The sequence below is a fragment of the Scleropages formosus genome, chromosome 14 (genome assembly GCF_900964775.1).
Source record: "Scleropages formosus chromosome 14, fSclFor1.1, whole genome shotgun sequence".
NCBI classification, from domain to species: domain Eukaryota; kingdom Metazoa; phylum Chordata; class Actinopteri; order Osteoglossiformes; family Osteoglossidae; genus Scleropages; species Scleropages formosus.
Window position 1 is genome coordinate 4,670,997 of NC_041819.1, and position 15,598 is coordinate 4,686,594.

Consider the following 15,598-nt stretch of genomic DNA (forward strand, 5'->3'; position numbering starts at 1 on the left):
CAGTTTTGGCTTTTGTAATTATGATTGAGAGATTTCAAAGTTCCTTTTTATGTGGTATTTTGAATATTTTGTCCTTCTCCATGTCAGCTATGTGTGTGGTATTTCATGAAATTCTGAAACGTGGAAACTTACGTCAGATGTATGTGCATTATGAAAATATATGCATCACAGTAATTTGGCTTGAAAAATAGAATAGTTTAATTTTTTCCCTTGAGTTTAGTTAATTACAAGAAATGTACAGAGAACAAACTGTTATTTAATATAAAAATCAATCATTTTTTTTTTCCCTGCTCCTCATGGTGGTGGGGAACTTCTTACCATGCAGCTTTGGACTTGAATGGTAGAAACAGCTGGTGAATTTCCTCAGGTGGTGTTAGCGTAGCACCAAAGGTTTACCTGGTCTTACTGTGCAGAATAGGGATTGCTTTGTGTGCCTGAAGAGGAGGACAAACCAGAGAGAAATACACAGCTCGAGGCCCCTAAATACTTTGCTACATTTGATGTCTCACATGTGGCTGCCTGCATCACACCCCACTTAACTGCACAATAAATCAGGAGCTTCTGGGGATCGAGACTCCTGTCACGTGTGGGAAAACAAATGATAGTGCAGTCACACACAGGTTGTACAGCAAGACCCGCATCCTGGAGAACAGCTACATCTGACCTGAATGAAAGAAATCAGCTATAATGGATTTGTAGCCTTAATGTGCAGTGCTGTTGTGGGGGCCAGAGCAGTCTCTTTTCCAAGTTTGCTTGCAGCTTATATTGAATGAAATCTGTAAAAATACAAACTAGTAGCTTGCTTTTCCCCCCTTTCCATAATGCAGAGGTGGAAACTATGGATGGCTACATGTGAGGATGCTGCCATAACAGTATGTTGTCTCTCTGTATTAAGTTTTCATCACTGATATAAATTGGCAAGGGCTCCTGATTTATTCCCTTAAATAGAAATGGAAATATGAAGCCATAGGGCACTTATTTTATTAAATGAAGTCCGTTAACTTCTTCATCATTGTATATGTGTCTCAAACTCAGTATAGAGTTTAGAATCTGTATTTTTCAGACTAGCTGCTGTTGTAATGATAACCCCGCAAAAATCACTGCGGCTATTTATTACATGGATTTTTTTTCTATTTCACTGATCACTCATTCTGGTCAGGACCATGGAGGTCTAGAACTTATCCCGGAATCATTGCACACAAGACTGTGTGATACACTCTGGAGGGGACGCCAGACCATCGCAGGGTAGCCGCAAGTTCACTCACTGACTCGCTCACTGTGCAGTTTAGCTATTCCAATTCACCTGAACTGTATGTCTTTAGAGTGTGGGAGGAAACCCACATAGGCATGGGGAGAACATGCAAACTCTACACACAGAAATGAATTTAAACCTGCAGTCTAGCAACCCAGGCATAGTGAGGTGGCAGCACTACACACTGCGCCATTGTACCGCTACATAGATTTTTGTCCAGTAAAATTAAATCAGGATTATTATGAGGACGAATTTGAGTGGTCAGCAGGTGGTCTCTAGAGAGTCAGGCAGCCCAAGCCATTCCCCTGTAAGTGAAGCTTTTGAAGCATCATCCTCTGTAGTTGTCAGTTTGTCATGGGTTGTGCATGTTTCCTCTTTACCTGGGTTTTTGTCTTGCTGTAGATAAGAACACTTGCACTCTTTGACAAGCCATTGTCTTTCCCCTGTGAGGTTTGAGCTCTACATCCATTAAGTTTCTCTGCAGCATGTGGGTAGTTGTGGAAGTATAATTCTCTTGTCAGGTGTTGTTGCTGATCCTGCTGGCCTGTCCTCCTCCTGTATCGAGCTAATCACCTTGTGCTCACCCCTCCAACAAAAAAAACCACAACGTTTGCTGAAACTGAAAGGCAGAATATACGCTGTAATTATATTAAATGTAAGTGATAAATGGATATGACAAGTAACTGGAAATTGGTTTTTGATATTATATTAAAACTGACCTTCAGGTTTAAGGCTTCAGATTTGTTATTTTGTCATATATAAAAAAAAGCACACTGTACATCTGGCATAAGTGTAAAGTCATTCATTGTACTGCAATGGCATTCAGTCACTGTACTAAGCAGAACTAGTGTATACAATTGTTTATTTTAGATTCCACCAAGTGCCTTTTAAATGCCGTATCTTATCTAATCTCTTAAACTACAGCGACTTATCAGTCATGTCTTTCAGTTGTCCTGAGTACAAAATGCAGTTTGTTCTTTACTTTCAGTTACGTTTATGCATCTGAGTAATTGTGCTGCATTAGGTAACTATTTTAAGTAATTTTATACAATCTTTTCTTTTTCTAGAAATAGATTTTTTTGTACATTTTTAATTTTATATTTAAGTTTTAAAATGGCATTATTCAGTATTCAGACAGGTTTATTCAAAGTTTTTGAACAATTTCCCAATGGCTGTTTCTTATTTCAATGGCTTTGGAGAAAATGTCAGATAAAGATTATTATCGCAAATTTGCCTGTAAACCACAACAAATTGAGAATCTGCTAAATTTTACAATAGTGGTTGCATGAACACACACCAAAAGTCTTTCTTTGACCACCATAGAGTTTACCGAGAGAGGCTTGCAACAAAACACGATCAGTCTAGCCCAAATATTTGTGCCCCTCTTATGTATCTGCAGGGTTGCTATTGATGCACTGCTGCTACTGGGAGGCGATAAAGCATGAAGGACTCTGGTCTTGTCCAGGATTTCCTCATTAGGGACTAATTTAGTCCTGCTTAACAGGAAGCTTGACAAGAGCTTTGCTGCGTCCCCTAAATTGCACAGAGTTGTTAGGAACTCTTGGAACAAGTGTTCTTCTCTTTCAGGAGCCTCTGTGGGCACGGTGAGATGTTGTATTATTCATGTACTGAACCTGTGTAAGGGGAGGAAGGATAACAATAGGTACCCAGACATGTTAGACCTTTGACAGCTTCAGCTATTTATGAGGGGAAATGTTTTGTGTGCTACCAGTTTGATTTTGTAACTTCTGTCATCTTTATATCCTTCCCCTTGGGTATGAAACAACATTAAATCTCTATTTCATAATGTTGAAATGGCCTAATTTAGATTGACCAGGTATGTAAAATGACTAATAGTAGTTTAATTTTTGAATGCCTTACAAGCAGACATAATGGCTAACAAGATCACTACATGTTAGTATTCCTCAAAAACCTGAAACTTTGGGATGTCACAAAGTGAGGTTCTAATGTAGATGGAATTCATGCAAATGGAAAAAAATGTATAGCATGTTCTTGACTTTGATCTACAAGAGATAAAAGTGACTTTTAAAAAAATTTACTAATTGCTTGGACACGTTGAAAAAAATAGTTTCATGTATAAATGTAACATCCTTACCTAAAACGGTGGTCAGATTATACCAAAAGGTATATTTTGTTTTGCTTGATTCATACCAATGACAGTTATTTTTTCCTTGTACTTTTTTTCTGTACTATTTCATCTGTCAACTGACATAACATGGAACATTTCTAGGTTTTTACTGTGCTATTTTGCAGAAATATCTGCCTCAAATTGCCGATTAGTCACCCATACCCAAATGGGTCCCAATGAGTTAAATACTAATAAACCTTAATAGGATTTTGATACACCTTGTTACCAGTAAGGTTGTTTCCAGTCCTGAAAGAATGGACAAAACAGTGACTTAACCCTCCTGCCTTCCTTACATGTGTAGACATTTCCTTGTCTCAGTTCATATCCCCAAGAAAAGAGCATCTCAGTGGGTCTTCAGAGCCTCCTGTACTCTGCTTTTCAACAAGAAACTGTTGCTTTCACCAAAATAACACAGGACTTTTGGTTTCCTGCAAAACAGTGTTCCATAGGTCATCTGATAAATTCATTGTTACACTCTGCCATACCCATTGCTGTTGGGACAAATACAAACAGTATGCAGAGCTGCAAGTTCTGGAGTTGCCTACATTGCATCTTTTTGTGCGTCATTCCCCCAAACAACAAAATACCTTTTTTTTTCTTTTTTTTTTTTTTTTTTTTTTGTGCATCCCTTATTCCTATGTTTTTTTTTTAATCCTCGTTGATATTCAGAGCTGTTGTCTTTGGGCATACAAGTTGCAGGTTTGAATCCCACCTCCAGCTGTAATACCCTTGCTTTACCATGTTGCTTCAGTAAAATTACCCAGTTGTGTGAATGGATAAATAATGTTAGTCACTTTTGAGAAAAGCATCTGTTAAATTAAGTAATGTGAATTTCAGTCTGTAGCTCTGTGCGTTAATTTTCATTTGCGTTTTCATTGTAGTACACAAAATTAAATTATTGGCAAATGTTCACTGGATAGCATATGATATCCTGATTTTTGAATGTCAAAATTCATTTAAATGGTTTCCAAATTCTCAGGTATGTGCAAGTTTTCAGTTATTAATGGATAGTACAATAATTATTTTGTGCTGTTCAACTGTATACTATAGTAGAAGTCTGCTGTTGCTTATGTATCATTTTGTGTGAATTAGTTTACTGCAAAAGATGCTGTTAGTGTTACTCTGCCAGTTTTTGACATTGTTTGAATTTTTAATGTAAATGTTCTTTTTTAATTTAGAAAAAATAGCCAACAAATTAACTCTGTACAGTGTGTACCCCCCCATGACAAATTCAATTGAGATGGAACCCCTTTTCTTCACCTTGAAAATTCACAGTGACATACATCCTTGTATTTGATTATTAGATGCTGGAAGGCATGTGGCGTGTTGATTAGACCTGCACGAGTGCCGAATTTTAATGGCTGCCGATGTGCAGCTCTCCTTAACATGATCGGGGTTGTTTCGCTCTCACTCAAGATAGGGTAGCATTTGATTTTCACCTGAGGGAGACCAGCCCATGGAATGCAGAATTAATCAGGCCACACCATTTGACAGTGACCCCTCAAGAATAGAAGAAATAAAGGGCGTACAAGAATATTTCCTTATTTTCATATAAAGCTTGTTTTAATGTTAACTAGAGGAATAGAGGGCACTGGTATTTTCCACAAGTAATATTGAGTAAGAGGCTTGTAAGCAAACACTGTTGTCAAATTAATGCCATAATGATTTTTGGTCATGAGACGTCTGTGGGAATTGGATTTGTACAATTCCTGATGATGCCGCCTTTATGTTAAGTCTTTTAATATTCAACGCTTTATATAATTCTCTGGTCTCAAAACATCAGTTTATATGCAGCTTACAAACAGTGTCCAATGCTAAATAATGGTAAATTGCCGGCGTAAATAGAATACACACACACACACACTTTCTGAACCGCTTGTCCCATACGGGGTTGCGGGGAACCAGAGCCTAACCCGGCAACTCAGGGCGTAAGGCTGAAGGGGGAGGGGACACACCCAAGACGGGGTAAATAGAATAGTTGGTCCTTTATCTGTTCTTTAACTGAATGTGGGGTGAGGGGAATTGAACATACACAAGACTAGATGTTACAGCCCATCTGCATATTATGACTGTACACAAGGATCCAGTCCAGCTGACTTCACCATGAAGCCACAAGACATTTGGCATTTTCATCATACATCTCCATGACTCAAGACTAAGCAGTTTGATTTTCTTCCCCAACCACTATATCACCCACTGGGTGTCAACGTGTGTATTTCTTTGAGGTTGTCAATTGGGCGCCTCCCTTTGTCGGTGTTTTGTTAAATTAGACCCCCCAACACCTCAGGAAGGCTCAACAGTGGAATCTGGCATCCCAGACTCACCCCTCTCTACACACGTTAGATGCCCGTCACCTTGCCAAATGCAGCAACTCCACAAACTCAACCACCCCAATTAAATACCAAATAAAACCTCTCTATAAACGCCAACACTACAAACTGACCATCCCAGTTAATACAGTGCTTTCTTACATACCGACAGCTGCCTTTCATTGCTAGTCACTTGTCACTGATTTTAACAACCGCTACATACCTCCCTTCGACCTGTACCCCCAACTACCCTGCTCTCTTCTAAATCATAACCACTGGCTTGCCTTGTCAGCAGCCTCAGACAGGTCCTTCACCGTCGTTCTTAACGAACAGCCCTGTTAACTCTAAAAAGTACACGGTCCTCTCGCACTTGGAATATAATATGATGTCTGAATGCCATGAAGTAACCACAACAACCTCTGGCAACTGATATCATTTGTCCACGTCAGCTGGAAGCTTCCAGTCCCATACCTTCCCCCATCTACCAAGATATATTTGTTCTTGCACAGTATTACTCTCTCCCACCCCCACAAAGCTAATCATTATTTATACTACCAACAGGCAATGAATTCACTTCCATACGTGTACTCTCAAAAGACAGAGATACACTGATTAAAAATGGCATTAAATGTGCAGTGGCTACTTAATTACTGCGAAGAAGTAATATTGTGATTTTTCTCCTTCAAATTGATGAATAGAAATGAATAATGCACATTTTGCCTTTCAAACTTATATTGGATGTGTTTTTACTCTGCATCATGTGGTAAATTAAGTCATTCTTATTATTTGAACAGTGCCCCAGATTGTGAAAATCCATTTTTTTAATATTGTTTAGTTATTTATTGGTCAGGCCTTGAGGTTTAACATTCTGAATGTTTGGCTTAGTTTTTTCACTTGTTGTTTAGTTGCTTTGCTCTGCACATGGTTAACTACAGCAGCTTATATAGTATGGAGTTCACACTTCATTGCTGATATTATTGTTATTATTACTGCTTATTATTTGTATTCCTTGTAATGCTGTCACATTTGTCCATGGAGGCTTATGGTGATTTAGTGAAGTTATGTTTCATGAATAAGCTTTAACATGTTCCCTTGTAGTGCATGGCAACAATTTATTACTTTTATACGGCCTCAACGAAGCTTGACATGATGAATATAAAGCACTCTTAATGTCATGCTTTTCTTCTGACAGCTGGGTGCAGAGTTTTGGCCATGAAGGCCTGGGATTACTTCTGGACACTTTGGAGAAGCTACTGTACAGGAGACAGTAAGAAGTTATTGTATAACAATGTGTTGCCTGATTTTACCATTCTGAGTGTTCACAGTAAATTAGTTGCTTTAAATCATTTTTTATTTTTAAATTTCAGTCAAGAGAAGATTGACAGAAAAAGTCAGCATAAGGTGATCCAGTGCCTGAAAGCCTTCATGAACAACAAGGTATTGATTCTTTCTTTATTCAATGAGATGCATGACCTCTTTCCTCATATTTTTATTCAATTGACAAAGAATACTTGTAATTGTTTTTAGCATTTAACATTACTGAAATCATCACATTCATTCAGAACTTTTTTCAAGCATCAACGTTGGCAGCCATCAACACCCCCCCCCCAATAAGTTGCGCAACATGCCACACATGCTATATGCAACACAAGTGCCCGGGTTGTTCATAATTTTACCTTAAGGCTGGTACTATCTCTTAAAACCAAGTTGAGGTATGATCAGAGGAAATGTGATATTAACCAATGAGGCATGTTCTCAACATGGAGGGTTCTCCCCCGCCCCCTTGACAAATGAGAGGTCAGTCGTTTTTAATGCATTGCTGCTGCATGCCTGTTACAGTGGCTGTTGGAAGTGTGGTGTGTGATCTGTTTTTCTGATGCAAGAATCCTCCCCAGGCAAATGCTCATCTGTGAGCCCTGTCTGTCCTGTTGCTAAATAAAACCAAATGAAAGTTTGTCATTATCGGTGAAGTTTACACAAGAATCCTTTCCACTCTCACCTGAGTAACTGCATGGGAAGAGCAAAGTGCTAAAAGTTGTAACACTTTTAGGTCAAACAAATGGTTCATTCAGTGACAACTAATTCAGTCAATATTTTCTTGTCAAATGAGTTCTCATCTTTAAAAATTGGTTCAAATGACATGCCTCAAAATTAATTGTTACTGTTTCTTATTTTGTAATACTCTAATATTTTCCTGGCTGTAGCAGTGAAGTGTGTGTGAGAGAGAGGGAATGAGAAAGCCATTTCAATGAACAGTGATGAGCTTTTTTTTTTTTTTTTTTTTTTTTTTTAAGTATTATCCACCATTATGCAGGTGTTCAGTTCCTTGTGGTTAGTGACTCATTTATTTTCCTGAATATGTGAATCCTGAACCATTCAGTTCTCTCTCAGCAATGAGAAACATGTTCTCTCTGAAACCCAGGTGGTCCAAAACAGCTGTTTCCTTACAAAGAATTATGAAATGCCAACAACTGTTTGTCATAAAATCGGCTTGCTGGGTTGAATTTCTCAGAGAAATTACATCTTTTTAGCATCACAATCAGCATGCTTACACACCTGTAATGTGGTAATTGAGAGATGTATCATTGTTGAAACTGTTATGAATTTTCATGGAATAATTCTTAGTTGTCTGATTTTATATTTTTCCATCCATGAAACTATGTATATGCACTTTAGGACAAGCACCACTCTTGAATCATAACCTGAGTGCTCCTGAGAACTTACATTGCATGTAAGCTTTTCAAGATGCTGCTGAAATATGATAATCAGATGTGCAGATGATGGATTTTTTTGCCTCTGTGGTGTGTGTTGATACTCTGGGTTTGCAGCATTCGTTATGACTTTCCTGCTGTAGACATGGTTTTGTTGGAGAAGGGGACAAGGCTCTCCGAAGGGCAACTCTTCAATTGTTTTTACCCTCTAGGCTACACTCTCCTTTCATTCCTGTGTGTACCTTCGCTGCTTATTTTCATTGGCCCAAATTATCTGCCTTCATTATTCCAAGGACAGAGCAACAGGCTGTTGAAGCTCAGTTAACATTTGTCCTTGAATGTGGCAGCTGCAGGAATTTTATCCCTCCCTGTGAAGAGTCAGAAATATAAATACATCTTATAAGCTAAACCTTCCGTTACAAAAGGTTTCAGTTGTGGTAAAGGCTTTGAGGAGTTTTTTATAAAGACCTTTTATTTAAATCTGTCTTGAGTTTGAATGTCTGAGTTGCATCTGATAATATCATTGCCTCAGTCCAAACTGAAATTACAGACATCTGAAGTCAACAAAAGCTGCCAACTAACCACAGACCATACCAATATCAAAAGAACCATTTGAACGAAATGTGCAACAATCATGTCCTCTGGCTGCACATTGACACTGTCATGGTTTGATTGTAGTATGGTTTGGAGCGGATCCTTGGTGAGGAGAAGAGCCTTTCACTACTGGCTCAAGCCATCGACCCATCTCAGCCTTCAATGATGACCGATGTTGTCAAGCTACTGTCAGCCATCTGCATCGTGGGCGAGGAAAATACGTATGTCTCCAACTCTGCTTCTGAAATATGTTCACCAATGGCGACTTCGTTTTTGTTGGTCTTGATTTTCTTGACATTTCCCTACACACACACACACACACACACACACACACACACACACGCATCTTTCAGAATCAAACTCTTTGAATCTATAAATAAACTGAGAAAGTATCTAATTGAAATACCGTCTTCCCCTGCTTTACGCAGGTAATGCATTTCTGAGAAATCATTCGCAAGGTGACACATATATAATGTATATATATAAAAACATGATTAATATTAGTTTCAATGGTAAAATCATATGCATTTCCAAGTCCCAAAAGTGACACCCAGTTGTTAAAATGCCACTTAGTTCTGCTAAAATGGACTCAGTTACTTTATTGGTAAACATTGATTATTATCACACAGCATAACAAGGCACTTTCCCATCGTTACTTACTGTTAAACACTGTATGGCTGTCTACCTGTGCTTGTCCAGCTCTCTTAACTATTACCTACAGTATGTTTAGTATAATGCTGGTTTCCTCCAGATGTCCCAGTTTCCTCCACACACATATTTCATATGGTCACTCTAATTTCCGTGTGTGCATATGCTCTGCTGCTGACAGCGTACATAAAACCAAAAACCATGTCTAACCGTTTCACCACATTAACTTTAAGATATGCTACAATAATATTGCTCTTAAGCAAAATTAAGAAAACATACTAAACATCTTTATTGCAAGTAATTACTTAAATGTACATGTAAATGCACCAAATGTCTCGTAGCAGTGCTCGTTTAAGTGTCTTTACTTTCCTCCCTCAACCCAGACATATTTCGTGTAACGTAAGTCACCTTGGATTAAGGCGTCAGCTAAGTACTAGTTAACAATTGTTTCAAGTTTCTTTGGGGGAAAAAAAATGTCTGATAAATGAACTTATGCAAATATAAATACCTTGCACTGTATAGCTGTTGGAAGGCATGCAAAATCCAAATTTGGTTTTCTTGAATGTGAGGAAATGCCTTGTACATTTGTAGAGGTATAAAATGAAAGTCTTCATGAACTCATATTCTTATAGTTTCAGGGTAAGACTACATAATAGGTGAAAGTCATAAAAAAGAAAAATCAGTATTGCGTAAAAACCTGTGTTAACCACAGAAGTCAGTTATTTTCCATTAAAGAACTTGCACCAGTATGGTAGTGTAAGCTGCGTAGAAGTGGAAAAAAATAAATCAAAAGTTCTGAATGTTTTCTTGGGCAAGTAGGAAAATGCACAAAATCCCACAGCGAACGTGTTGCATTTATATTTGCCATTTGTTCATTCATGCGTTTCATTTTCCCATTTAGTTTGGAAAAGGTCCTTGAAGCCATGACTACTGCTGGGGAGCAGAGGAGCATGGAAAGGTTCAGTCCTATTGTTGAAGGTCTCCGTGATCGCTCTGTGCAATTACAAGTAAGTGCGAGGGTGGCGGTTGCCTCTGAAATTGAGCACTCCAGCATTTTATTTTCAAAGCAAAATTATCACCTTCTGGACAGAATGTCAAACAGACACTTTCTGAAAATGTTCCCCTCTTCTTATCAGCTTGTAAAATGGTCCCCTTCTATTAAACAAGTTGGTCTGTTTTTAAGCAAGCAAAGTGGTGAAGCTCTTTGAACTTTTTTAGGAAAGACCATGAAATTATGTGGCAAACACTGCATAAATAGTTTATTTTGAGCCTGAATTCATGGTAGTCTGTAACTTGCTTTTTGGTACTGACTGACTTGTTGCTGGTGAAAATTTGTGTTTTGGTTTTGGATAGCAGTGAAATTTGAAGTATGAGAGGTGTTTCAGTGTGTTGTGCTTTTTCTCAGCCCCACAGCCACGTTAATCGAACACTCACGAGACAGACGTTCACTTTCCTGGACTGGCCTTGTTCAGTCATAGAAAAAGACCGAGCTGGTTGTATTTAGAGATAATGTAGGTAACGGGTAGGGGTTAGTTTCCTCCTTTGCACTGGAAGGGCCTAGGTTTTACCTGTAACCATGTTCCCCTGTTTTTTGGCTCATACTGAGTTAAAAAGCAAATACAAGTAGTTTAGTTTGCGAAGTTGCATTTCAATTAAAATGTGAAGATGGCTATTCTTCCAATCACTGAAATTATTGCTAGATATGGAACAGAATATCTAAAGTCAAATTCACATTACATTAAATGCACTTCTTTGTGAACATTTAAATTTAAAGAGATTGGCTTTAGAAGTTTGAGCCACAGAAAGTCAGGCCTGGTCGAAATAAGAAAGCTTTCCAGTGTGTCATTGTGGTGTAGACATTATATTAGATAGGGGAGAGTGTAATATTAATAATACACGGCATTACAAGTGTGTGTAAATTTCAAATTGTATTTGTTGTATTTTCCTTCAAAATGCTCAGCTCTGAAAATGGGGGGGAAATATTGTAAATGTGTCTGGATAAAAGCATCAGTTAAGTAATAAAATATTTTACTCCTGCATTTTTACCTCTGTACTTGTTTGTAGAGATGCATACTCAGATTTTCAGTTTTTTGATGAAATTTGTTTGCAATGAAGCTTTGAAATCACGAATGTCAGTTTCATTTCACAATTTGTTATGAGCACTTAAAGGGTAGATTTAAGGTTTTATAAAACATGCAAAATAACAGTAATTAGAGGAGATATGGAGACTTGATATGTTACAAACCTTGCAGAAAACACAAAGCTTAGAGAGAATTCCATATGGCAAAAATCATGAAATTGAGATATGCAGTCAGCAAAACCATTCAGATGAATTTAAAACAAATCCTAATGTGGGTTGACAACTGGAAAATGAAGCTCAACAGCCTTAAAAAGTGCCTAATCTTGCAATAAGATTCTGAGGTTTTTTGGGGGTGGTATTGCAGTAGGAACACACCATAGAACACAACTAAAGTATAGTGAACTGTTGCAGGATTTATATTATTTGTAACATACTTCAAATAAATTCAGTTCACAGTAATGCCGCTTAGTGCTTAAGGCTCGATACAAGGCTGGTGCACGGTGAATTGTTTGTCCAGGTCTGAGCCTGCCATCATAAAGACTTCTGTGCAGGTGTGAGGAATGAACTGTGTACGGGAACAGGGTGGGGATTCCATTTTCAAACGTATAAATTGGGTCAATGATTCATACAAATGTGGCTACTTTAAATTGAACTTTGTCAACAGAATAATAAAAAGGAAAAGGTATAGCTTTGTCAGATTAATTTCACACCAACTGGAGATTTTTTTTGCTCTAAAGAGGTATAAGTGGAGGGGATAGATTACTTTTGAAACTGAGAGGCTTACAGCCTGTAAGACTAACTTAAGTGTTAAAGGCTGTCTAGATTTATGCAAAAACAGTGTGCCAAGTTGGACTGAAGAACCTGTTTATGTTCCGCTTTGGTTTGTGTGAGAGTAGTGTGTGTTTGAAAATTACCTTTGGCACGATACACAGAAAATGTTTGCAGATTATGGTAAAAGTACGGCAGTTTATTCCCCTGAGATATTTAGAGACACATTTTCAAAGTATTTAAAACTAATGATTGATTTTTCTCCTCTTTTGATCCATTCTTATCAGAGCAGAAAAAAATGAATAAAATAAAGTCTCATTTGACAAGTTAAGCTCATCATGGTCATTTTCAGCTGGGTATCCTTTTTTTGCTCAGTGGTCATTTCCATGTTTATCTGTTCTTTTAAGGTGATTGGCAGCAAAACCTGTTTTGCCTACAGATCAGTACCTTGCTTCAAATGCAGTTTTTCATTTAGCATCTAGAGTCTGTGATGAATGGATTTTGGTCTGACTTTCAGTATTTAAGTAAAATGGCATTGTGTTATGTATACTTATACTCACACACTTTGGTTAACTGCTTATTGTCAGGGCTGCAGCAGTCCAGAGCCTAGTCTGGAATCACAGTGCTCTAGGCTTGGAGGGGGACACCCTGGTTGATGGGGGTGTAGCCACACATGGGCACATTCACACACATTGGGCAATTTAGCATCTCCAGTTGACCTGGAAGTCATGACCTTGGCGGGGGGCGAGGGACTACCTGGGCTGTTTGGGTAAACGTTTCAATCAAGTTCACTGTTTGGGGGTTTAAATGTTCTCTCTGATTCTGCATGGGTTTCCTCCGGGGTCTCCAGTTTCCTCCCACAGGTTCTCTATAACAATGAACGGAACACACATGTGATGTTATCCACTGTATCTGTTTAATTCCTGTTTGAAATATGGGCACATTTTTGGAAGTCTTGGCTGTTTTCCCTGAATGTTGCGCCACTCTTAAGGGCAAAGTGTTGACCCAATTTATTGAATCCTTCGTGACACTGAAATCACATTGTGTCCATAAGACAGTTTGTACGTGCCTTTACCATATCCATTTTGCTGTTCCTTATGAAGATATGGTTACGCTACATTCTATGGAACTTAATTTTTTTAGTTGAAGATTTCATACAGTAATAGGAGTTTGACCATTGAGTTTGTCTGAATGTTGTCAGTGAAACAGTGTTTACTTATCTTGTTCAGTAATGATGTCCAAGCAGTCTAGCTCGAGCTCTCACACAATGCCGGTGCTTTAGGATAACTGACCATGATTTGAAAGGAGTCCCAGTTTTTACAAATCTGTCATTTGAAGAGTGCATGCCTCAATCTTTTGTACTTGCAGAACACACAACAATATGAATCACTCATGTCATATTTGAAGAACACGTCTTAGCCGTTATGTGTTTGTGTGTTTTGCAATGCCAGATGATGGCAATCCTCATTCTCGCTGTTCCAGCTGAGTTCTTAACTGCTTAGCATTGTGATTTTCATCCAGTGCTCATTTAAATCATATTAAATTAATATAAATTTCCTTAACTTCTTAAAATGGCATTTAAAAATGTTTGACATTTTTTTAATGTAATCATATGCTTTATGTTCACATTTGTGAAAGTAAATCAGAAAAAAATCTTATGCATTTAATTTCTAATTGAATTCATGACTTTCAAATACATTAAATAACACACAAACGCACTGTCTGAAACCGCTTGTCCCAAGCAGAGTCGCGGCGAACCAGAGCCTAACCTGGCAACGCAGGGCTCAAGGCTGGAGGGGGAAGGGACAAACCCAGCAGGGGTCGCTAGTCCATCGCAAGGCACCCCAAGCAGGACTCAAACCCCAGACCCACCACAGAGCAGGCCCCAGCCCCCCACATGACAGATCAGTCATTATTTATTTGACATTAACATTGCTGTTAATTATAAGGGGGGGAAATGAAACTCTTAAACAACTTTTCACCACTGAGCTAGTTATTGTTTGATTAACACTAATTTGATCCAACATGATGGAGAGGTGCTCGCCAACATGCTCGATTTAATATGGCTTGAACTGCGATAAATCATGCAGTGTCTACAATCGAAGTCTCAGTCAAGGCCGAGCAATGAAAAGCTCAGCTGGAACAAATACCTCAGACTGTGACTTGTGAGGCCCAGCATCATCAAACTATTTTATTGCTTATCACTTCATCATTGTACAGCAGTTTTAATGTCATCAGTACGATATGATGGGTGTTCTAGGGTGTTTGTGTAAATTTCTCCAGTGTTGCTTTCAGTTTCCCCTAAATGATACCTTTAGAACAAATTGAGTTAGGTCACTGGTATGTTGTGTAATTGTGTCGTCTTAGCTTGCATGACAGAGTGCACAGCCTAAGATATTGACTTAGTGATGGTCATTTCATTGTTTTAGCCAATGGGATAGATGAGGGAGACCTTTAGGAGAGCTATGGGATGATCACCAAGCCACTTATGTTCCATTTGCATGGCTACCTGCAAAGTATTCTTCAAAGGTGAATTTATATCACTAGGGATCAAAATTGTTGCAGGGGCCTTCAGAAATGTAGTTTGAAGTAAAATCATTTTTAGATGTGAACCACTTAGATTCTGAGCTGACTTGAGCTGGCCAGTAATTAGGACTCTTTAATTTTCACTTTACCTGAAAGACGACTACAAGTATTTTGTTTGTTTTGACCTCTTTTTTTTTTTTTTTTTTTTTTTCCCTAATAATTTTATCAATAGCACAGTGTTGCAAATTTCGGAAAAGGTTGGGAAAACTTAAAATCGGTGGCAATAGTTATAACAACACTTTGAAATAATTGCTTGAATATGTCGCTATCTGCCTGGTTATTTTAATACACCTAATTTCCCTACTTATGAAAACACACAACACCCCTTAGACTTTAGTGCAACATTGAAGTGCTACTTTTTCCTGCCATGTGGCAGCTATACTTCTATGTTTGTGACCACTCTTGCAAATTCTGAATTTTGAAATTTTTCACACTATACACACACACTGATTGTATGGGTCTTCTTGCATTCCTTTGTATTGCTCAGAAGTTGATTTTTCT

At 38.2% G+C, this 15,598-nt stretch overlaps 1 protein-coding gene across 1 annotated transcript in view; it reads left to right on the plus strand.

Annotated features, from left to right (window-relative positions):
* The window catches only part of LOC108918293 (protein diaphanous homolog 3-like), a 204,922-nt gene that overhangs the window by 57,147 nt on the left and 132,177 nt on the right, over positions 1–15,598 (plus strand). The window contains exons 5-8 of the mRNA XM_018725417.2: positions 6,903–6,977; positions 7,078–7,147; positions 9,100–9,236; positions 10,565–10,670. Coding sequence (XP_018580933.2) covers positions 6,903–6,977; positions 7,078–7,147; positions 9,100–9,236; positions 10,565–10,670 — 388 coding nt within the window. The remainder of the gene's footprint in view (positions 1–6,902; positions 6,978–7,077; positions 7,148–9,099; positions 9,237–10,564; positions 10,671–15,598) is intronic.